At 41.7% G+C, this 24,343-nt stretch overlaps 1 protein-coding gene across 2 annotated transcripts in view; it reads left to right on the forward strand.

Moving 5' to 3' along the window:
• The window catches only part of sema4c (sema domain, immunoglobulin domain (Ig), transmembrane domain (TM) and short cytoplasmic domain, (semaphorin) 4C), a 112,733-nt gene that overhangs the window by 54,191 nt on the left and 34,199 nt on the right, over nt 1-24,343 (forward strand). For both annotated transcript variants that reach the window (XM_085474501.1, XM_085474502.1), the window contains exons 3-4: nt 4,067-4,270; nt 20,668-20,822. In XM_085474501.1, the coding sequence (XP_085330627.1) occupies nt 4,147-4,270; nt 20,668-20,822 (279 nt within the window). In that variant the 5' untranslated portion in view covers nt 4,067-4,146. The remainder of the gene's footprint in view (nt 1-4,066; nt 4,271-20,667; nt 20,823-24,343) is intronic.

The raw sequence follows: 24,343 nt of genomic DNA on the forward strand, positions 1-24,343 counted from the left end.
TCAATACTGTATAGACAACACTGCTGCAGGTGCATATTTTACCATTTGTTCTCACTTATGAGAATGCTTTGGTTTTCTTTGTATTATATGGTTTTTATTAGAGCACTTAAATCATTCAAATGCATTGATGTGTGGGATAGATTAGTATGACTTGATGATATCTCACTTAACTAAGTAAACTGGAAGAAAAGACCAAGGTGTCTATTCATTACATAAAACCTGTTACATCCAATGAAACGTCCCAGATATCTTGTTTGATAAGGCGTCTCTAAAGCTTCCCACAGCCTCGAGCAAACACGCACGAAACCCCAAACTAAACATAATGCTAAGCTTTGCCATAGAACCAAGTCCCCACAATCAAACAATCCCGTGTGTTGGTGTACATTGAGGTTAAAGCACCCATCTAACACAATAAACATGACCACACACACAGAGACACACTTCTCAAAAGCATGTCTGACCTTTTGCAAGCAATTTTTAGAGATGTATTATGGGTATTGTAGTATCAGTTAATGCTATATTGTACATTCCACTTTAAAGATGTTTGCACTTGACTGCTCTTGAAACTAGTTCTTCAAAGTGACTGTTATAAGTTCACACAAAGGGTGATATAAATATATTATATTTTACTTTTTTATATTATTATATGATATATATATATATACTTTTACAAGTCAATAATGACAAAGTCTGTGTGATGCCGTTTTAAAATTTGAATAAAAATATTAGAATGGATGGTATGTATTTATTAAGTTGATAATGATTATTTTTCACTATAATATAATATAATAACAACAAATTTGGACAAAAAAGTTCTCCAGGAAGATGTTTTGACCATGAGAATTTGAGAAAATTAATCTGTGATAGTATAAATGCAAAAATTAGGCATTACCATTAAAAAAATTATTGGTAAATTTATGCTCAAATTTTTGTAACTGTACAGGCACTCTGCATGTCTGCACTCACCGAAGCCGAGCTGCTTACCCGACACAGGGGCCGGGAGAGTGCAAACACTGCTGGGATACAGTTCAGAGATTCTTTGCTGGGCCAGCTCTGAAAAACAACAATACAAGTTGAGACGGTTTATTTTGATATATGAAAATTGAAATCTCTTTACTTCTCTGGTGTTGACTTGACTTAATGCTGTCACGTGTTCCAAAACTAGAAAAGAACACATGTGACGTAAATAATTAGTTACATTTGACCTTTTTAGCTTTATTTGATAGACTTAGTGAAGAATAGACAGGAAATCGAGGGCAGACATGCGCAAAGGGCTGTGGCTCGAGTTCAAACCCGGGCCGGCCGCTCTTGGTCATAGGCCACGTGGTCGCCCGCTCAACTCACTGAGCTAAACCAGCATCCTGTTAGATTTTCTTTTTGAAGATTCCAAAATATTGAGTTGTTTTTTGTTCATCTTTTTTAGGGACACTGAACTGTTACGACTCCATGTTGTTAGTTTGTCAGACAATCATGTGATCATATTTGCACTGATTGCCTTGGAAGCTTAACCATGTGACAAGTTCTTCCTTCGAGGATGAATTGCAGTGTGCACTTCTGCTTTCTACTGCAAACACTACACAAGCTAAAAGACGGTTTTACCTTACTGGCAATATTTTCTATGCTAAACAGTTCCGTTGTTGAAATAGCAGAGAAGATTAAAGAGGAGATGATCAAAAAAAGACGTGACAGACAAAGGGGGAGGGAAAAGAGAGTAAGGTATACAGAAATTTTAAGCTTTTCTGCAGACAGACGAGACAGCTTTGAATCCCTCTTCATCATCTCGCTCTGTTCCTCCTCGTTCCCCCTCTGTAGTATTTACATGCTGCTTCTTCGCTTAATCCAGCCTTCGGGATGTCTACTTCACTTCGTTACCTCTCAGCCTGGAGATGGAACCCTTGGATGATGAGGGAGATTTTTTTTTCTTCTTCTTTCTCCATTTCTCTACCGCCATCTCAATCTCTTCTCTGCTCACTCAAGCGTTGGCTACACCAAAGCCTCCAGCATCGATCCAATAAAGCTGGTAGCCCTGCCATGGCAAAGCTCAGAGAGCCCGCACCCCAACCTAGCATTTGAGCACGCTCAATTAAAGGCGTGTTAATTGAGAAGGCTGGTGTGGGGGTATCTCTTTTTTATACTTTTAAAAAGTGTAATCAATAACTGTCACACTGGGCAGACGTGAGCTTACACACTCAAACCGCACACACACATACAAACACACACACACAGATCTCTAAATCTCAATTACCTCCCCTGCCAATCCCCTAAATAGACCAAATATTTGTTTGCCAGCACTGGAATGTATTATTCACACGTGGGAATAGATGTGGGCAAAGGAGTAAAACTGCGTGCTAAGCACACTAAGGTGGTTTCTGCCTTTGTGCTGGGTTAAAGTTTGACATTTTGCACCTGTTTAAAAGTCAATTGGATCCCTTCTCCAATAAGCACGCATCATCAAAAGCACCATTTTGCTCGCTGATGCACAGCAGCAGCAGGTGCAGAGGGGGAAGCTTACAGATGGTTTGCGCGTATTTGTCTGTGTGTGGAAGTTCTGTATATTTCAGCTGCTGTCCAGCACATAAAAATGACATTTAGAGTTGTTCCCAAGAGTCTCCCAAATAATCACAAACAGGTAAAGAAATAGTAAACAAGAGAAAAAAATGTTAACGAATACTGTGAAGAGAGTATTTTGTACGCTTTTCTTGAGACCTTTGTGTGTTTCAAAGAGGTTGTGCAACCCAGTTTCCAGCTTCATAATTGGTATCTGATGCTTTAGAAAATTTTGTAACCTTTTAAAACACGTTCCCCTTTTGTCAGTTTTCTTTTTCCTGCCAGCTTCTTCTGCTGCTTATTGTGTGTACAACCTTATGAACAAAATCAATGTACTAGTTTTCAACCTCAGCAGAGCCACAGAGATCAGGGTGCAGCCAACCTGAAGCTATTGCAGGTTTTGGCCTAAGACGTGGCAGGAAGACACAATGTGCAGCCTTTTCTGAGAAGAAATGTTTCTATTTCTTATATATACATGCTTTTTTCTTTTCTTAATAATTTCCATTCACTCTGTTTTATTCTGCAAAATACCCACACAAAGATCACACAACTTTAATAAAGTATAAGTGTGACCAGATCGAGTAGTGAGATTTTCTTTCTTCCAAAAGTTGATTAATTGTTTGAACTCTAAGCCAACAAATCAGTCAAAAAGAGCTTGTCTCTTAATCTTTAGCTTCCTGAGTTTGTGTATTATTTAATAATTTGGTGCTAGACCGATTTACGCATTCATTTGGTATTACCGTGGGTTTAACACCCTCCAGGCATACAAAACCAGAGTTTGAAGTGTGTGGTGTTAATGTGAAATAGCTCATGTATCAATCCTACCTGCAGCATCATAACAAGTCAATCACCAGGCACCATTATTGGACTGTAATGCTACGTCCTAGCCGCACACTCGATGTTCATTATGTATAAGCCAATTCATTTACAACACAGTGCTATTGGATTGTCCTTGTCTCGACATTCATTTCCCACCACATTGGCGTTTGATGCGTTGCCAGCACCAGTTAACTTTGATAACTCAGCCCCGGCTTAATATACTGCCGCTGAATTGGCTTGACAAGAGTTTAGCGATAAGCTATTTCTGAGCTTTCTGAGTGGCGATAGCTGGATTATCACTCGGAGCGAGGGAGAGGCAGGAAAAAACTTTGCTGCTAACCTTCCTGGCCAAAAGTCATTAAAATGTTTAGTTTGTTTATGTTGGCAGACAGGCACAAACAGGGGCACGTACAGCGATTAAAACTATGTCCTTGTAGGCTTTAACGATTTGCATAACTCACTCCTCTTTTGCATTATTGTGGATTTTGATGACAGTGTTCAAATATATTCTGCATCTTTTCAAAATGAGACATTTATCTTTCAGAGCGGCTTGAGTGTGTGAACTCTTTTGTGTGGCTTTTTGAAAAATGCACATGTTGTAAATACTGCTCTGACAAAATTGTTTCTGATAAGCAGCTAAGCCAATAAAATGAAGTGAATTGCTGCCTCCAGCTGATGTGATTTTTTTCTTTTGCTCCAGGCACGCTGCCAGGAGCTGGGCCGTTCTCTCAAGTTGCTCTGATCGACTGATTGATCCCTCGATCCATCGCTCAGCGCCAAATGGGAGCTCCCATAGGAGGTATGTGGGGGACGAAGGTCCTCCTCCTGGTGTTTCTGGTCGGATGGGAGAAATCGCTGGGCCTCAACTGGAACCCGATCCCGCGCAAGACTGTTCGAAATCAAGGTGAGCGATCAGTGAATTAAGAGCTGATAGTTTGTAATAGGGATGGAGTAAGTTATAATTTTGGGATGACATACTGACATATTGTCTTCAGGCCAAGGAGGGACCCATGGGTGGGCCCAGTGAGAGAGTACTAAAGCTTATGTGCCTCCAAGTGGAAACAATCACATGTACTGGGATTTTTTATTTACTTTTTTTTTTCAGTTTTACAATCAAGCTTTAGCATAGGTTGTTTTTTTCACCTGATATCTTCACACACACAAGTGATAGTGTTGATAAACTATATACTGTGAATACTAAAGCCTCGACCTGGGTGTTTTCACCATTTTCATCTTTGTATTTTCAAACTGTATGTGATGAACAAGGCGTGGATCTGACCCTAAGGACACAACAGACGTCACAGACATCTAGTCACAGATCACCTCCTGCTTGCTTTTAGAAAGAATTCAGGTTTAAGACAAATCAACCTGACTTTTCGGATTCATCTACACTTTTATACAAAGTTGCTGACAGTATGCACTCACAGATACCATAAATATCCCTGCCCTACAGGCACTATAAGTTCCTCCAAATTGAATTCTCTGCATTCCTTCAAAGATCAGCCCTGTTAAGACAAGCCATTACTAGGGATGGGTACCAGTATCTGGTGCTATTATGGCACCGGTTCTGACTTAATCGGTAGTAACCAGACCGAAAAGCAGCACACATTTGGATTCTAGCCAATCATTTTACCTTTCCGAGGATAGTAGGTGGGCCCAGGTACGTACGTTCTTTCAAAGCAGAGATACAGATTAAAAATGCCCAAGGCGAAGCGGTCAAATTCTGGCTGTATTTCACAGCAAAAGATGCAAACTCAGCAGCCTGCAACAAGTGCTTTAAGGTGATACTGTGCAAAGGAGGTAACTCCTCGAATCCGATGAAACACCTGGCGACGCATAGCGTTTTTTTTAAAAGCCGAGAAATGCGCCGTATTTGATAGCTTGCTGCGAGACCTCACACCGTGCACATCTACTGCGGGTGTGGTGCCTGTTATCGGACACGGAGCAACATCCCCCAAAAACCCGAAGAGGAGAGTCCTGGCCCCTAGCCCTGCCAGTGTTGCAGAAATGATGACGGATGATGATGCAGCAGCCGTTCTTCTCTGCGTGAGTCGCTTAATGTTGTTCGTGTGTAATTTACGTTGAGTAGGCTAACCACGTTATTACATTAATGCATGTAAGGTGAACTAGCAAACACCGTCGTAGTTACATGCGGCTGTCTTCTTGTTTGATGGCAGATACTCCCTTCACCCTGGCCAAAAAGGCTAAAATGACCAAAGAAAAAGTGGAAAACAGCTAAACATGAGAGGTTTTTGGACAAAATTGGTGTTTTTTCCATTGATTAAGCACTGCTTCCAGCCAAGAGTGATACCATAAATCCCCTATAGCTGCAGAAAAGGCTAACATTGTTATCTTTTTACAAAAAAATAGCTAAGAGGTTTGTGGGCCAATTTTGTGTTCTCCATTCTTTAAGCACCGGCATCGTTTCAAAAGTACCGATTTGGTACTGGTATCGGATAAATCCTAAATGATACCCATCCCTAGCCACTTCTGGCCAGTGTTACAGAAGGTGATACATTTACACATCCCTGATATTATATCCACTGACTGAATCCTCTAAAAGAAATGTTTCATTTTTATGCGGTCTTCTGACCGAGCCAATAAGGTCGATTTATTAGACTGATAGATCAGTCACTGAAATGACTTATTTGGTCAGGCATCGGATACAAAACCAATAATTGGACAGATGTATTCCATAACAACAATCAGGAGGATTTCTCCGTTATATCAGAGGTGGAGGTTTTCTGAGATAAGGCCCACATCGACCCTCAGTGAAACAATGCATCAGTATAATCCTAGCGCTCAGCTGAATTTGCACCATTTGTCTCAGCTCTCCTCTGCAGCCAAACCCAGCTTTCTTCACTGAACAATGCCAATTGTTGCGAGCTAAGAAATAGTCTTTTTTTTAAATCCCTCCAGGGAGAAGAGCTGCCTCACTCTCTTGGGGATTAGGGAAATACTATAAAGAGAAGTGGGGGGGAAAAAAGCTGTGAAAAAGTATATTTTCTCACCTCTCTGTTCCACCTATCCCACCTTTCATCCCATATCTCTCGCTCCCTTTCTCTCTCTTCCTGCTCTTTCTTTTTTGCCTTTTATCCCTCCCCTCTTTTGCTTTGTGTGCCGCGGCTCATCGTATGAACCTGAAATGCTCTTATGGCGTTTTCACAAACAGCTTCGATTTCAGCCGCTCTCGAGGAGAATGGTGCGCACAGCGGTAGCGGCAGCGGCGAAGGAGCGTGGGGATATTTCAAAAGCTTCTTTCACAGCCGCTATCACTCCCATTCTCCTTTTCTTTTTTTTTTTCTATATCCTTACAACAGCTCATCACTGGCGTTTTTGGTGTAATGTAAGGACAGAGAAGATGGGGGGAAAAAACAATCAGCAGGGTGTTGATAGTTTGTGGTGAAATGCTCCGTTGTGACAAAGTGAAGCCAGCGCTGGCACAGAGCAGCACAGATCTCTGCTGCTGCACTCTAGCCGGCACACACTTTGGCTGGCATACACTTGTGGCGAAGACACACCAGACAGGGGAAACGGGGACATCTGCTACCAAGGAATAAATAACCCTTTTTTTGCATTTTTCCTTTTTAGAAAAAAAGTGTGTTGAAAGACAACTCCCGTGTTTTCTCGTGCAGCTTCGCTTTCATATCGGGAGTGCCTCTGTCATAAAAGTCATCATAAAAATCTCATCATGAAACATAGGAGAAAGGCAGATCGCGTCACGTCATCTCTGATTTGAGTGTGGCTCTCACGTGCAGTGAGATTCTTGATGCAAAATGAGTTGCATTGGAAACAAGCAGGATTATCATACCTGTTGACAGATTTCTTCGCTTGGCAAGAGAGGGGAAGGAAAAAAATGAGATTTTCAGGCCCTGCTACTGGGTTAAATGACTTATATGGATGGATTCTTGCTACAGTGCTGAGAAGGAGATAGGAGAGAAATGGGGGGGGGGATACAGCTGCAGAAAGAGGGAACGATGGATTGGAGTGGAGAGACAAAATGAAAAGAGAGGGAGAGAGAGGGGAGGTATAATGGAAAGAAAGCAGGAAAGTGAGCGAGAGACTGGGGAGAGAGGCCAGTCAGTAACTGCCTTAAAAGGGCAGAAAGTAGCTTCAGAGGATAGACAGAGAGAGAGGAAAACACAGACGCAAACTGCCGGCCGTTCACCCAGCAATTCACATTGCACCTAACCATCTCTGCGAAGCATCCATGTGAGCGCGTGTGCGTGTTAGACAGACACAAGAAGACGGGCGATGATAAAAGAAGACGGAAGGAAAATATAGAGCGACGGAGGGCCGTTCTGTTTATACGTATTTGTTTGGAGGGAGATGTCCGTGTGTGTGTGTGTGTGTGTGTGTGTGTGTGTGTGTGTGTAGTTGTGAATCTGCCTATCTAATCTCCCCTTGTTTATACGTGTGTGTATACTGCTTGGTTGACAGTCTGAGGGATTTGGAGCTTTTAGGTGGTATAGGAGGGGAGTGTGTGTGTGTGTGTGTGTGTGTGTGTGTGTGTGTGTGTGTGTGTGTGTGTGTGTGTGTGTGTGTGCTGCTGAGTGAGTTGGGTTATGGTAGGGGAGAGATGGTTGAAGAGATAATATTTACCCCCACCCCCCTCACACACCCTGCAATTAAACGAGGCTTACACGGGGTTGCAGGAGAAGAAAAGCAAACATCCTCTCTCTGTGTCTCGCTATCTCCCCTCTTCTTCTTCTATTTTTTCTTCCCCTCTTATATTTTTTTTTAAAGTCACATGTTGACATTTGAAATTTTAGGCCTGTTGTTATTCCTCACCAGCCACTCGCCACATTAGTGGAGGGGGGGAAAAGAAATCACTGTTGGCTTCTAATGAGACATTTTATGTACACACATTATGTATGGCCCTCGTGGAGCTGCTAATGAGTGCTGAAAATTTACATACTTTACATTTTTCGCTCATATTTTCTCATTCTGCACCCTGATGTAGTGCATGTGTCTTCATTTCTTTTTCCCTTTTATACGGATAATATTTCACATTTATGTTCATATTGTACAAGTTGCTCATTCATCCTTTTTCGCAAAAGGTTTTCTTACCCATGAATACTGAGATGCTGTCTGCTTTTTCTACTTTTTGACTTACCCATTAGGCACTAGAAGCCCGCTGGTTCCCGGAGGACCTAATTCGTTAACAATGGGTCAAACTAATTCTCTAGTAGTAGTTTGTAGCAAACTAGGGGTAAAATAAAATAGGGTTAGATTGTGCATTTTTGGGATGGAGGGGGACATCTAATTGTTTGGGGGTGGGGGGTCTAATATAATAGGGTCTTTTCCTTTAAAATATAAGTGTGTCTCAGGGTGTATGCTCTTGTGATTTGGTGCAATTAAAATTGAAATTGACCCTGCTGTTGCCAGAGGTGTTTAACAAATTTAAATGAAAGACTCCTACAAACAGCTGGAGGGAACAAACACAGTTTTAGCTCATGATATATTGTCAGTTTTAATAAAGAGCTTAATGGAATACAGTTCAACAATAGCACTGGAGTCTGTGAACAGGGCAGCTTAATTTAGCTGCACTGGTGCACTGCACTAGCCTATATGAATAATGAAAAGTAGCAGCTTTTTCCTCTCTGCTACAGTTCCCTGTCACTCTGTGCTCACGCTGGGCTTAAATGTGGTGATGAAAAAAAGGTTTGGGGAACACAGCAAGTCTTTCCAAGTGCAACAACTTTTGCACAGGTGTCTCACTGTAGGTGGCATTTGTACAAATAACGGTAAAGAGCGAAATGATGTGCGGTGGTAGTGCAAATGGCAGAAAAGCCAGAAACCAAATATAGGGTTTATTTTAAATTAACCTTCCCGTAGCGTCTATAACGTAGTGGAAGTATATTGAAATGAATGTGCTGTTCTCTTAATTCAAAACAAGCAACTGTTTTTTGATTTTGTCAAGTTGACATTAACCCAGGTCTACACATCTGTTAGGGTCATGTCACCAGGCGAGCGTTTTTTGTGGGATTTCTTGGCAACATTCTGCCCGCCTCGCTACTTAATCTTACAAGTGGAACAGATTTCAGATATCTGTTGTCTGTGCGCCTCAAATCTGACCTTGTCCTTCTTTTTGCACCTGCTTTTTTGGATTCGATTGGATTGTAGTATCCATTATGTTGCTTTAAGCTACTACTTTCACACACTTAACCTGACCAATTTCCATTGACCACAGAAAATGCTTTAGCTGAAAACACCACCGTCTGTCCCAGTCCTTACTGACTTTCTCTGCTGAACACCATATTTTATTCCATGGCTTTAGCTTTCACATACGCTCATACACAACCACACATAAACTTCTCAGCCCCAGCCCAATGACAGAGGCCGGTAAGCCAGAAATCTGACAAAACACAGCTGTACGGAAAGAAAGAAGGAAAGAAAGAAAGAAGTTGTAGAATCTAAGCCCTTACAAATTTGATATTATGCTTGAAAACCTAGCGAGCTTTGATGCTGAAAATGAGCCCTGCATCTTTAAAGAAAGGCCAAAGCAAATGTACGCCTCTTGATTTAAGAAAAGAAAGATTGAGAAAAAAACACACATACACTCTGTAGAAGCAGATTGGAAAAGGGCTGGGCCTCTGACCTCCAGAAACCTCTCTCTTCTCTCTCTCAACCTTCTTTCTTCTTTACCCTCCTTCTTTCTGTTTCTCTGCCTTATCTCCTCAAACCCTCCAATTACAGTAATGAGTGGTTGAGAGCGAGGGAGAGGAGGAGGCAGAGAGAGGCTGTGCGTGACTGGGAGGATAGATGGTGGGGGGACAAAAGTGGGAGGGAATGGAAGGAGGAGATTCATCATAGCTTTTTATCTGCTTGAGTGCCAGTCATCCACTGACCCTGTGCTGATTGGTCGGTGAAGATTAACAGCCGGGACCAAATGTCGAGACCTGCGCTGCTCTCTGTTGTCGTTCTGACTTCGTGAGGGCTGATGTGGGGGCAAGTGGGCATGTGCATTAAAATGAAAATGCCAGTCTGAGGGTACTCTTATCCAAAGGACCTTTTTTTTGCAGCAGTGAGGGACGCAAACTGTATGCAACGGTTTTAGATTATGAAGAATGACGCACAACACCTCACGGGTTGTTTAAGCAGTCGATTTGATTGCTTTCTTCTTTCATGGCCTGCCAACTGATGGGGTTAAAGTGGCACATGCTCATATTAAATATTCCTATTGTGTTTCACACAATGAGGTCAGTGTATGTACAGATAATGCGTTTGAGGTCAAGTTTTCTGAAAATCTTGTGGATGTAATGACTCAAGAAGAAACATCAAGTAGGAGGCTGAGGGAGGACAACGACTAGTATTTTTTTCTATTTTTGCATCTATATGATGTCACTGAGAACAGATATCGCTAATATGGTCATCTCTGGCACCTCTAGCTCCCCCGTCCTTATCCTCAGATCTTTATTTTGCGATTATCACTTAGTAAGAAAGTTGTAGGGAAGGGGAGAGCAGATAAAATGCTTCTCTCAGACTGTGGATGAACTGATGGGAGGGTTCACTGAAACCCAACGTAAGACACATAAGGAATATTTTGAACTGTAAAATCAAGCGAGGCTGTTCAAGCACAGTCCATTAATAAAAATATGGAGCATAGAAGGTCCACTTCTACACAGCTGCACTGTGATTAAATGAGTAGAAAAATGCTTGAACTAAGTACTACATAATGATACTCGTCAGAAATGTCAGAACTGGAATGTGCTGTCACTGAGGTGGCTGAATGTTAATACTACAGTCAGCAAGACTCTGAGCGGCAAATTCCTGAATAGAATTTGCCACTGAATTGAAAATGAATAGACACAAGAGGACAAACGCATACACTCAGACCACTGGTGTCTGTCTAAACCAGATTTAACTGCATACAGCAGCGGGCCCCAACCCCCGGGCCTCGGACCGGTACCGGGCCGCGAGAGTTGAGGCTCAGGTTTGAAATGTATGGTTTTCAGGGTTTTTATCGGTTTTCAGCATTTTTCCTGGGTCTTTTCACGTGTGTTAGGAATAAATCTTCTTTTTTTCGGTTCCGCGACACCTTAATGGCCCGTACGTGAAAATATTGTCGGGCATAAACCGGTCTGTGGCGCAAAAAAGGTTGGGGACCGCTGGCGTACAGCATGAGGACACATTTTCACTGTAGTTCTCCATAGTCTTTGTGTCTTTTGTTGTGAAATCACTGCAGGTTGTGGCCTTTAAAATCCCGAACTCCATTCCACTCCACAGGCTCCCTTGTATCTCTCTGTGTGTGTCATCAACACAGCATTGTGCACAAAGCGGCCTGGCTCACCACAGCTGGTGCCCGTCGCTGTAAGGCTCATACATGCTGAACCACGACGCATGGAAAAACTGTACTCTTGACTTCAACCGGTTCTTGATTTGTTCTGCTTGTTGTGGATTGCAGTGGCGACACCCCACCGAGCTAGGCTGTTCACCACCACCGCCGTCGCCCCCACCTCTTCCTTTCATCTTGCCTCGTCATCCCCCCTGAAAACCAACCCCCACCCCCAATGGGCTCACTTCTTCTTGTGTTAATCCACTTTTACCACTTCCTCCCCTCCCACTCCATCACGCTCTCTTCCAATTCTCCTGAATTGAGCGCTCTATAGGCGTGACTGTTTATCAAAAGCGGCAACAATAAAGCTTTTACAGAAAACAGATGCTACAAACAAGGATTTACACGTGGAAACAAGAAATGTATCACCTTAAAACCTGTCCCTTTATTTGGTATTATTTTTCTTTGTTCAGCATCGAGTCGGTCCTGACATGAATTCCAATGAAACTCGCTCAGTGTTAATGAGCCCTAAATAACAATAGGTAGATTCAGCTAGTAAGGGTATGCATATCTTTCCCTTTAATGTCTCTGTCTTTCTTCATGCTCTCATTCTGTCGTACACCTGCCTTCCTTGTGAACTTCTGTTGAGCAGACGAAGCTTTGCTGTGTGCGTGCGTGCATGTGTGTGTGTCTTTGTCAGAGCAGTGTTGTTTTTATTCTTTCAAAAAGGGTGCCTGCTCTTATGGAGGTCTGTGCACACGCTAGGGTCTATCTGGATGATTGTGTGGGGGCGCTGAGCGGCGTCTCTCCCTCCTCTGTCTGTCTTGTCTCTGCCTCTCATTCGCCGTTTTGTCGCTGCTTCAAAGCGCCCCCTAAAATAGGCCTTTAATCACAGTTTAGTGTGCAAGTGGCTAGGCGGTTGGAAGCTATAAGAAGAGGCTGGGTGTATTTATAGCAGACAGTGAGAGGAAGGCTGGAAGGCTGGTGGAAGCTGACCGCAGTGGCGAGTCCCGGACTGAGAGCTTTTCACCCGGCCATGAAGCAACAGGCGCTCCCCGTGTCCCGCCTCTTCAATGGAGCTCTGTTTGGACTAGCTTGGCTTGATTTAGATTAGGGAGGGTGGTGAAGCTTTGACCTGACCGTGACATGTCCTAGTGAGTCGTGCACATTCATACACACATATGATGGGTCTAAATGCAAGCAAGTACACACACAGCTCACATTTGCATACAGAATGAAATGCAGTCACATCTTGATTTCTTTCAGCATTTGGTTTAAGTTCATCTGTGTTACTTGATCAAAGAAGACATTTTTGTCCTTGTTTTTGTATCCAAAGAAACAATAACATACTATGTTTAAGAGATGGCTTTTGATCTGCTAAACTTTTATGACGTGAAAGTAAACAAATGAAAGCGTTTCATCCTTGACAAGGTTTTCCTCTCATACGCTGCACTGTGCCATCCACTTGATAGTTTTGCAGAACACTCCAGTCGTTTTATGTGGGTTGTGTGAAATGCCTGTTTCGGTGCATTCAAGGACACGCTGACACATCTGTGCAACACAGCTCAACGTTGTGGCGTTGTACTGATCCGGGTAGGCTTATTTAAACGCACAAACATTCGTTTCTTGAGTTGTACGTACGTGTAATGCACCGATTGGTCACATGTAAAAGAGAGCTGCAACGAGATCAGTTTAATGTCTTTGCTTTGTAAACTTGGCTCAGGTCCAAAAGTAAGCAAATCAATATAGATTGACTAATATTTGTTAATATATTAGTGTCAGGATATGTAACGATAAATCAATAAACTGTGGAGGTAAACACAGACGACACGAGAGCTCTCACTTCTCACGCCAACTTTGTTCTTGACCTAACAACAACTGACTACATCGCGCCACAAAACTCAGCAACACACTTCCTGTACACTGGGTATGAGTGGAGCCCTCCAGTGGTCCACCACGAAACCAATGAATCATTTAAAAATTAAAGATGATTTGAAGAGAGAAATACACTAGAATGTGTCCACTAGAGGGCACTCTGCAACTTGCTGGTTGTTGTATTTGTGGTTTGTTTGGAAAACCACAAACACAACAATCAGCTGATCCCAGTAAGGTCAAGTGATCCATGACATAACTTTTAACTGCATTGTTACATGATATTAGTAAGGTCTCAAAAATAACTGCACATAAATGTTTGAGAACTCTGTTTATGTTTTCTGTGTCTGAAAGACGAAAAATATCCGCTGATATATCAGGTTTTAAATCACCAAATATCGGTCTTAAATTTCCTCGTTCGATCAGGCACTAGTCTAAAAACTGCAAAACCTTTGTTTGACATCTAAAGTCATCAAATCACTGTTTTGCAGATTTTGTTTTCAGATGATTTTTCATCAACTGAATTGATTTCAAGGTTCAAGATCTTTCGAAGTTCAGTTTCTAGCAGCACTGTTCAGGCTCTCTGGCTTTCTGTTTGTTCTTTTGTTTGTATTGCTCCCCTGCCTGTTAAACTCATTACACCTCCCCTCATGTTTGCTCCTCATTTCTTATTTGCACTCTTTTATTTTCACTTCTCTTCTGCTCCCTGTGATTGTTTTATCCAGGCATCAAAGGCCTTGTAATTTAACCCAAACCGCCCTCAGACATACACACAATCACCAGGTCCTTAAAATGATGGAAAAATCTGAAAATAGTCTAAGTGTCAGGCTTTAAATAACATTCAGTCTAAAGAACAGTGAGTTCTTTTCAGAGAAGAAAGACGCCTTTCTGTATGCCGTGTGTACAAAATACTTCCTTCAGGATTTTTCTGATCGTGTAGATGGAGTTTTTTTTCCCGTCCCATTGACACACACAGAGATGAACCATACCACCTGTGGACAAGTCTTGTGTTTGTTGTCAACAAACCCTCTCTCTTATGAGGTTGCGACCTCCAGCCACACACGCACCCCACAGGTAGCCTCAGGGTGCCACAGTGCAGTGTAAGGTGGAAAGCGCACGTGCCCACATCGCCTCTTAATGACAGAGCCGCTGATCACTTCAAACAGGCCACTCGGAGCAAAACTTTCCATCTGTTGGTGGAGGGATGTTGAAGTCACTGAGCAGGTACCCTGGAGAGCTTGTTTGGGACTTTGAACGCATGTGTGTGTGTGCAAGTGCAATGTCTTTTACTGTGTTTATTCACTGTGGGTGCATGTTTACGCGCGCACTGATTGCCAAGAACCTTCACACAAATGTGTGTGTGTATGTGTACCTCAGTACACATGTCAGCTCTGGAGTTTTTTTGCCCAGCCGTGTGGAACACAGCAGATGTGTTCAGCTCTCCCCCGAGGAAGCCTCCTCCGCTCTCTCCCTCTCTCTCCTCTCACTCTCATCTAGCCCGTTCATCCGCACATACCCCCCAATGTTTATACGCCACTGCTCTTCAGATAATAAGCTGACTTCACTACTTATCCCCTTCCTTCCTTTGGTTATATCTTCACTCCTCCCTTCCATCTCTCTGTACCCTTCAAAACATGTTACGACTTGGGATTTCTTTAAGCTGAACTTGTCCAAATTAAAGGCTTTCAGTGGTCTAAGATGGTCCAAATGCTGCTTTAAAATTGGTTTGTTAGACCTTGGAGGTTTAAAAACCTGGTATATTTGCTATGTTTTTGCATCTGTTTTGCCCCTACAGCAAATAAAGACATACATAACTTAATTCAAGGGTCTGAAGCTCACACTCAAAGTACTTTAACTATGATCAATGGACAATAATCTATTTTGTCTTTTAGAAATCTGTTGCAGGTGTGTGCACCAGTTATTAGAGTGCATTTTTGCCCCAGAGCCCCTCAATGATCAAATCATACTTTTTTGTGCATTACCAAAATGGGTTTTCAAGCAATGGATTTGCTGTTCAGTAAGCAGGGACATGCAGACAAATCTAACTCTTCCATGCAAACCGCATCAATCAATGCAACCAAAGCAATCACAAGGAAGTTCTTGGTGCAGCTCCTTTGGCAGCCAGGTTCACCTAGTGATAGGCGGTTACCCGGAGATCACTGACTGCCCTCTAGGTCACGTGTGAATGGGGCCTTAGCAATTGATTTTACAGCAACTACCTGCAGCTAATTGCAAGCAGTCAGGGAGTAGCGCCCAGTAGTTACCAGGCCGTCACTTTCTAGTTCATATAATCTGGTGATGGTAATGGTAGAAACTGATGTGCTGGGGTTCATTGAATTAGCTTTAACCAAAAGAAAAACCCCAGACACATGGTTCCTTACATAAATGCTAGTTAGATAGTTAAGAAATCTAGAATAGTTGAGGTGTAATGAGACTATTTTCAATCACTGTGCCAGATTTCACAACGTTCCTGTCTAGGATGTAGCTGCAGGATGACTATATCCCAACAACAACAGTGACATGTTGAGCAAAGTGTGCAGTTGTCAGTATGTATTCCTTATTACTGTCACGGCAGCTGTTAAACCATTAATTCAGCTGCTCTCCTGTCTTCAATCATCACTGGGTTTCAGCAGGGATGCATTCACAGGTCAGCACATCTCCTTTTAGAGCAACACATTTCTTGTGAAACTCACAGAATCAGAGCCAACCAAGATGTGGAACACTGCCTCAATATGTTTGAGATGAAGGAGAAGAGATCAAAGTCTGTGCAAAGCAGGACAATGTGTCACCAGTTGGCTGTAACAATGCATTTTTTGGAAATTGTCTTAGATAACAAAGCAATCTTGGGCCAGGGGCGAGGTTAAATGGTTGTTAGGGATGTTCCCTTGTCCTTGTTCTGCTTAACTGTAGTGCCAGCATTATTGTGTTTTTGGTATCAAGTGGTCATAGAGAAAAAAGGCTTTGAACCTTAAAAGCAAGGGCATTGTAAGGATTAAATAGTTTACACTCTCAAGCTTACAAAATGTCTTCTTTTTTTTTCTTTTTTAACTTCGCTTTCTCGTCTCGCACACACAAACCCGCTCACACATGGCGTGCTCCTTCAACCAGAACAGGCTTCTCCTTGTATGTAAGTCTATTTAGTCCCAAGTAGGCCACAGCATCACATGAGCAGTTAGTCACACCATAAATCACACACCGGTTCCTGATGCTCCCTCCCTGGATTTCAGCTGCTATTTTCAGTTGAAGCGGGGGGGGAAAGGCGAAAATGTGAAAATACTGGTGGCATAGAAAACAAAAAAAAAGAAATATCCTTATTCAGTATATGAGATCACATTACGTGCGGGCGCTGGCTGTCGTCGCCTCGCATTTTGCACACATTCTATCAGCCTGGATAAAGCGAGAGAGGGGAGGAGCAGGAGAACAAGGTGACACTACAAGCAACACGAGTGTGGATAATGAAAACTAAACACCATCCTTTTTCTCTTTCCTCTCGTCTCTGTCTCAGCTTTCCCTTCTGCTCTGCACCACTAGTTTGTCTGTATGCTTGTCGGGGGATTTGAATGGTGTGCGCGCGCATGTGTGTGTGTATATGTGGGTGCGTGTATGTAGGCATGTGTGTGTGTGCGTCTGAGAGCGAACAGCAAAACAGTAGCTGTGCCTTTTTAAAAATTTTATGGAAAAAAAGTCGACTGTAGCTATTTCTCCGCAGATGGGAGCTCGGAGAGAACATTTTGTGATTTTTGTCATAATCTTTCTGTGATTGTTTGTGTCAGCCTGTGAGCAGCAAAAAAAGACAAACAACCCCAAATTGCAAGTAATCCACAACAAATTAAACAATCCTGGAATGAATCAAATCAGTTCAGCTATTTCATGTCAAAGGATGATAGCTTGAGTTGACAAGAGCTAAGTAATATTTTGTCATTTTAATCAAATTACAGCAGTAGTTGCAGGAACAGCTGAGAAAGAAAACCAGCCTTGTGTTGTAGAAGGGATTCTAATGGCCAGCAGGGGGTGACTTGTATAGAAGAATAGAAGAAAAAGAGTCTGACTTGAGACGTTATTTCCTGATTAGTTATGTTTTCAGTCGCTAGTTTTGTGTCTTCAATACAGATTTAATGCAGAATAAAAGGTGGTTAACCTCTGATGACTTGGACGCACTTAACGGTTAGGATCACGGCGATGACGTAGACCTGAGAGGGTTAATGACAAGTCCAAGCACTCACCTACGTCTTTTATTTTCAAAGAACCACGAGCAAAATGTTCAATGCGAGGCTTCAAGACAGTAGTCCACAATGACGCTTTTTTCACATACAGTCCATGAACTAAGTATGAAGAACATATAAGCACATTAGACCAGCGGTCTCCAACCTTTTTTGCAGGACGGACCAGTTTAATGTCAGACAATATTTTCACGGACAGGCCTTTATGGTGTTGCAGATAAATACAACAAAATAAAATGATACGACCAAGACAAAAACTGTGGTATTTTGTAAATATAATAGTAAACACAAATTCACTGTGTGTAACTTTATTAGCAGCGTCCTCGTGAAATGCGCCAACAACATTGAGCGTAACGTCCTCCTTTCTGCCCCTTAATGCTCTCTGGTCGCTATGGTAACGCGTAAATATTTCTTTCAAAATAAGACACACAACTACAACACGGTAAAAGACCCAGGGAAACCGAGCCAACGATAAAATCCCTGAAAACCTTAAATTTCACACCCGAGCCTCAACTCTCGCGGCCCGGTACCAAACGACTCACGGACCGGTATCGGTCTGTGGCCCGGGGGTTGGGGACTGCTGCATTAGATTGATTATATAACCATGTAGCGCTACTTTCAGCTGCTCTTTTATTTACAAGGGGCACCACAGCAGGTGCCTCCACATGTTTGACACAATCCCAAAAGCTTTTACGTCTCCTCCCCAGATCAAACCAGGCAAATGCGTAAACCACTACACTATGGAGCCACTTCACAGAGTGTGCTACAAGGACCATAACTAGAATTCCCATATTATGCGTTCGTACAGTTTCCTCTGACTGACAGGTTGTACTCTATTTCTTTGATTATAGGTGCAGCACTCAATTTACAAAAGCCCTTTGTGTTTAGACCAGAACTGAGTTCAGAACAAGGGCAGAGTCCTGCAAAAGCAACTTAGTAACAGTACTGTTTACCAAACTTCTTGTGTCAGACCATTTATTTCTCCTATTTCCAAGGTAACGGTAAAAGCAGAGCGCCATTTGTCAGAAAGATTATTCAAAAATGTCATTAGGCTTTCTGGAGAGATGAGCTGTGCAAATATTAGATGCATATCCGAATCTCTTTCTTTACAGCAATATTTCATTAGTCTGTTAGATTGCACTCTCCAAGTCGCCTTTTCACACATGTGGATGGTTGGGGTACACTACCAACACTGCCAGCTCGGCATGGAGTGCACTGTAGCACAAAAGTCGATGTGAAAAGTTTCTAATTGTCCCTCAGCATCATAATGTCGAGATGTAGCTCTGTTCAAGCAATGTTATAATAATGTAAGGTTCTGCCATCAAAAATAAATAAGCCACTGCGTCTTCACTTCCTCAAGTTCTAGGAGTGAATGTTCTCTCTAGCAGCTGACAGCAAAACTTTTGTTGTGCTGTGCAAAGTTAGACGTATGGCTTTGGCAAGTATATAAAAAGCAGACTGCTTTGAGGGGTTTGCAGACCTTTTACACGTGCAAAAAGCTGTATAAACAAAGCATTATATGGGCTCGTAAAGCCTTGCATTAAAATGTGATCTACGTGTGGGAGTGCAAGATTCCAATCGCGCTTTCATTTGCATTTTCCATTTGAAATAATAATGCCAACAGGTCCAACTTTAAATCCCTGTATTGTTGTGTACTGCTGCTCTGTATAGCCTGGATTACTCTGCTCCTTTTCAAAGAATGAGGATTTTTTTTTCTTCTTCTTTTTGTAATACTGCAATGCTGAGTTTATAAGTGCTTTAACAATCTCTGGCCTAAAAGCTGTGTTAAATTGAGGCTAAACACAATTTAAGTTGTTTTCCAAAACAAGATTAGTCGATTTTCTCAATTTGAAAACTACCTCTCCTAATGGAATTTTTATTGAACAAGTGTATGAATACAAACATCTCGGCTTCTGGCTCATAGCAAACGCACTTTTAAAACTTGCATTAAAGCGCCGGCTGATTGAAGCCGTTGAAAGTTAGTTGCGATTCTGCAGATTGTGCACTCTTTCAGTCTTTATATCAGCCCTAGATCAATCATCTGCATTCATTGATATGCTCCCTTTAAAAGCTCTAGATTTTGGAAAACTGTGCTATTAGATTCATAATGTTTGGGTGTAATGGTACACACCCATGCACTCTTCATCAAAACAAGGGCTGGTCTGAGAGAGCATCATTGCCTCTTGTTTATTTGCACAGCTTTTCTAAATAGACGCCGGCCTTATCTCGCTGCTGACATGTAGATCTGGAACTTATCAGCCTTTCCCCGAAGACACGGCTTCTGCTCCAGGTTCTCAAAGTAAATACAGAGCTTGGGAAGCTTTCTGTGCAGTGCTCCATCGTGCAGGAATAATTTACAGGAGATCTTCGAGCTAGATATTGTGGGTAGTCTCAGCAAACTCTTCAAGACCTGACGTGTCTGACCTCATTCCTAACTTCAGCTGTGTTGTTTTAATTAAAATCTTTGTCAGTTAAACTAAATCTTGGGGGGGGGGGGGGGGGGGATATTTTTATGATGCCACAAAAACAGAGCCCAGACCAGTCGACGTGCAGTTCATTCTCAGACCATTTTAATGAATATAAACCGAAAAGTATGTATCAACTTTTTGTTTAGTGACACCAAAAAAACCTCTCATGGCACAGGCAGCACTCTGTTGGGTAGCATTTAATGGCTGTGTGCTGGCACAACACGAAATCTTAGCAAAAGGATGTGGGAGAGATGAATCGTGGTGGATGACACTAATCTATAGGCGGTGGAGTGGGTGAGGCTTGGAGGTGCGAATGAGCTGAGACATCAACAAATTTCACGAAGGAGAGTGTGAAATGTTCCTCTCAGGTGTTATTCATCTGTCAACAGATCAGCCAAAAGAAATGCAGCTATGCGTTATCATGTGATGTAATGCACCGATGTCTCTGTGTCCCCTGATCCAGATGTGTTGGACAGCATGGCCAGGTTTAGCGTGCCGGGAGTGTTCAACTACAGCATGCTGACTCTGTCTGACCACGAGAGGGTCTTGTACGTCGGAGCACGGGAGGCTTTGTTCGCCTTGGACCCCAATGACATTAGCAGACAGCTAAGGCCACAGGTAAAGTGCACATAAGCACATGAACGCACTTTAAAAGCTTTTTTTCTGACAGTGAAAGAGATACAAATACATTACAGTTCAATAAGGACAAGGAAGGATTTCAAGAAAAATAATTACCACCCGACTGCCACTGCAAACACCCACGCATTCTCAAACTCTTTTGTAGAAATGCAACAAATTAAATGATAACACATAAGATTTAATATCACACTGCTTCATGATGGACAGTTCAGGAACAAAAAACATCCTCCGCACGACTTGGTACAGAGTGCCGCAGAGATAAACACACATTTCAAATACTTAATTTAAACAGACCAAATTCAATTATGATATCATGTGTGATAGAATTATTATAGAAAGTCTTTAAAAATTATGAAGGTTCAGCTTGGATGAACAGGGAAGAAAACATTAAACATAATCTCTGCCTGTGCCACACTTTTTTGAAGTCTGTTAACTAACAGAATGACCTTATTCTATTCTTTTTTCCTTTTGGACTCAATGACATTTGAGAGCACATACTCTGGACATACTCTGGCAGGCAATCAAAGGACTTTATAGTACAATAACAAAGTCGACTGAGTAATACTAGTTGTTGGGTCTTTTGTCAGTCTGGCCTGTATTTTTTCTTAACACTGCAGGCCACATTGAAGCTTAGATTGTAAAAATTGCCACGCAAATGAATACATTCTCAAAATGTAATAATCCTCGAAGGGCCAAGAATATAATAAAATATATTAAGAGCTGTGTGCTTCCAGTGTGTCAACATTTCAATAAAGAAACTGTGTTGCCTTAGTATTGGCCCACATGTATTTTTTAAGCTTTTTTTTTTTTTTTTTTTGAAAGAGCAGGAAACAGCACACCATTGTATTAGCATCAGTCAGTTCCATTTATGGACCAGTTCACCTTGTTCTGGCAATTTAGAGCCCACTTCCACACAGTAAACTTATTACACTGCTCTTAATTAGTGAATAACTGATCCCATTGGCTATGTAGAGCCAAAGACCGAATTTATACTAAAACATAAACATGCAAGATAAGTACAAGGAGATTTTAAAAAGCATGATCCTAATTCAAACAGGAACTTGAACATAATGCTGTACAGATAAAAGTATGATAGATTATAAAGTTGTAAGACTCTTGCTGCTCTTTGCTAATGCTAGCTTATCAGGTAGCATAGCTATCCTTACCAAAGTATATTGATGCTACAGCATTGCACTTCACATTGTACAGAGTAGGTGGTTAACAAAAAGTGTATTAATGGTAACTTTGTCATAAAAATGATTTTATGACAAAGTTAGCTTTAATATTGGCTGAAGGTCTGGTGATATGTGTGTTTAGCTAGCAGTTATTTTAGTTAAGCTAGCTAGCTAGAAAAAAAGAAGAATTTTAGCTCTATAGATCCCTCAGCTGAGTTAAGCCTTAAAAAATACAATAAAATATCTTCAGACTGGTACAGTCATAAATAAGAGCCATCTTGGCAAATTTTAAAAATGGTCTTTATAAAATTAAAGCTATAATTATTTTGTAATCATGATTTACAGTTGTTTTGCAAGGTTATTCAACTAGTCTTATTTTGAAATTTGCACACAGCAATGCTGTAAGTAAGCTGCCAGATATTAAGATGATAATGTGTGCAGCTATTGCCTCCAATATTTCACTTCTATCAGCACAAACATATCCACTGTGAATTTGTGGGAGTAGACAGGCACTCGCACACATCCTTGCCCAGGCTTTGGTCCTGTTCCTCAGAGTTCGTGGTGCACTCATTCAGTCTTGTTTTTTTTTACCATCCTCGTTTTAATTTGTGGATCTTGTTTTTCTGCAAAGCACTCTGGGGTAAACCTGTTTCTTTAAAGCGCTCTATAAATACCCTTGACTTGACCTGACACGCAAACACTTGCACACAGAGAGATGCTAAACCCTCAAAGGCTCAATCTGGGTTTGCTTTGTTCCCTCAATAATTGGTCCATATTGCGATCAATACAATTACAGCAATGCAATGAAGGTGTAGTGAGCAGCCTGCAGCGGTTTGGGGATTGCTATCTGATTTACTGCTGTAATGAGCAATTATTGGATGCGCACACATACCCACACAGACTGACAGACCCTGGCTCAGCCGCAGGCTGTTTGAGTGAGGGTTATGAGTCTTACAGTAATGATAAGATCACCTGTTGTCATCCCCCAGTGTGCAATGTAGACGGAAGAAGCCAAGTCAGAAAAATAACTGAACAGGGACGAGGGAATAGTCCAGCCCCTCTGTCACCACCTGCCCATCACTCTCTCACCCCCTCCTTTCTTTGCTTTAACTGCTTCTCTTTTATTTCTTTGCTGCTGTCTGTCTTTCTTCCCTGGATATTTTCTAGGGATGTTTTTCTCAGCATTTAGACTTTCTCAAGACAAGCAGCTCCCATCTGTGTTTGAAGTGCTTTCTTCTGCATTATTTAGTTATTTTCTTTCCCCGTGATGACTGTGGATTATTTCATTGAATAATTTTCTTTCATGAATTTCAGTCAGTTCCATTTATGGACCAGTTCACCTTGTTCTGGCAATTTAGAGCCCACTTCCACACAGTAAACTTATTACACTGCTCTTAATTTGTGAATAACTGACCCCATTGGTACGTTACATGATGTGACATTTGCAGATCCACACGCCTTTGCTCAAAATAGTTTAACCAATATTTTTCTGTTACTTGCGAACCACTTCTGTTTTCGCGGGTTTGCTAATGGCCAAAGCACCGGTAGCGTTATTTGTGCTGATGTAATGGCCGATAACTACCAGAGCATTTCAAAATGCTGAAACTAAGTGGCCCTGTAATAGTGCTATTTCCCAAAATAAATGGGTTTTTTTGTTGTATTATAACCACACTGTAAAAAAAACTGTAGGATCTTTCGAAAGAAACTTTTTTTTAAGTTGATAAACTTGTCTAAGGCTCTGCTCATATGGTGTGTGTCTTGGACTGTAAAACAGAGCAGGTACTCTGTCATTAAATAGTCTATGATAAACTGCCAGAAATTGCGGCATACAGGATTTTGACTGAATTGGCACAATTTCAAAGGCTATGTGAAAGGAAACCTCGTTGTTCAATTGAATAGAAAGCAGTCTGGTATATTTTTGAATTATGTCTTGAGATCATTATGAGGTGCTTCCACGTGTCATTTAGCTAGTCTTTTGCACCCATGTGATATAGTCAGAATGGACAAACCTAAGCAGTGCATCCAATATTCAATGAGACCACACCTCTCAGACCACATTCAGAGCATGTGGCCAAATTCTTTCTGCACTGTGTACATCAGCGATCCCCAACCTTTTTTGCACCACGGACCGGTTTATGTCCGGCCTTAAAGGTGTCGTGGATAAATACAACAAAATAAAACCAGTACTGGTACAAAAAAATAGAATATTTATTCATAACACACAGGAAAAGACCCAGGGAAACTGAGTTAACGATAAAAATGAGGATGCTAAAAACCGATAAAAATCCTGTAAACCATAAATTTGACACCCGAGCCTCAACTGTC

The sequence above is a fragment of the Copadichromis virginalis genome, linkage group LG12 (genome assembly GCF_057382275.1).
Source record: "Copadichromis virginalis isolate Kocher_CV1m ecotype Utaka linkage group LG12, C_Virginalis_male_GT1.1, whole genome shotgun sequence".
Classification (NCBI taxonomy): domain Eukaryota; kingdom Metazoa; phylum Chordata; class Actinopteri; order Cichliformes; family Cichlidae; genus Copadichromis; species Copadichromis virginalis.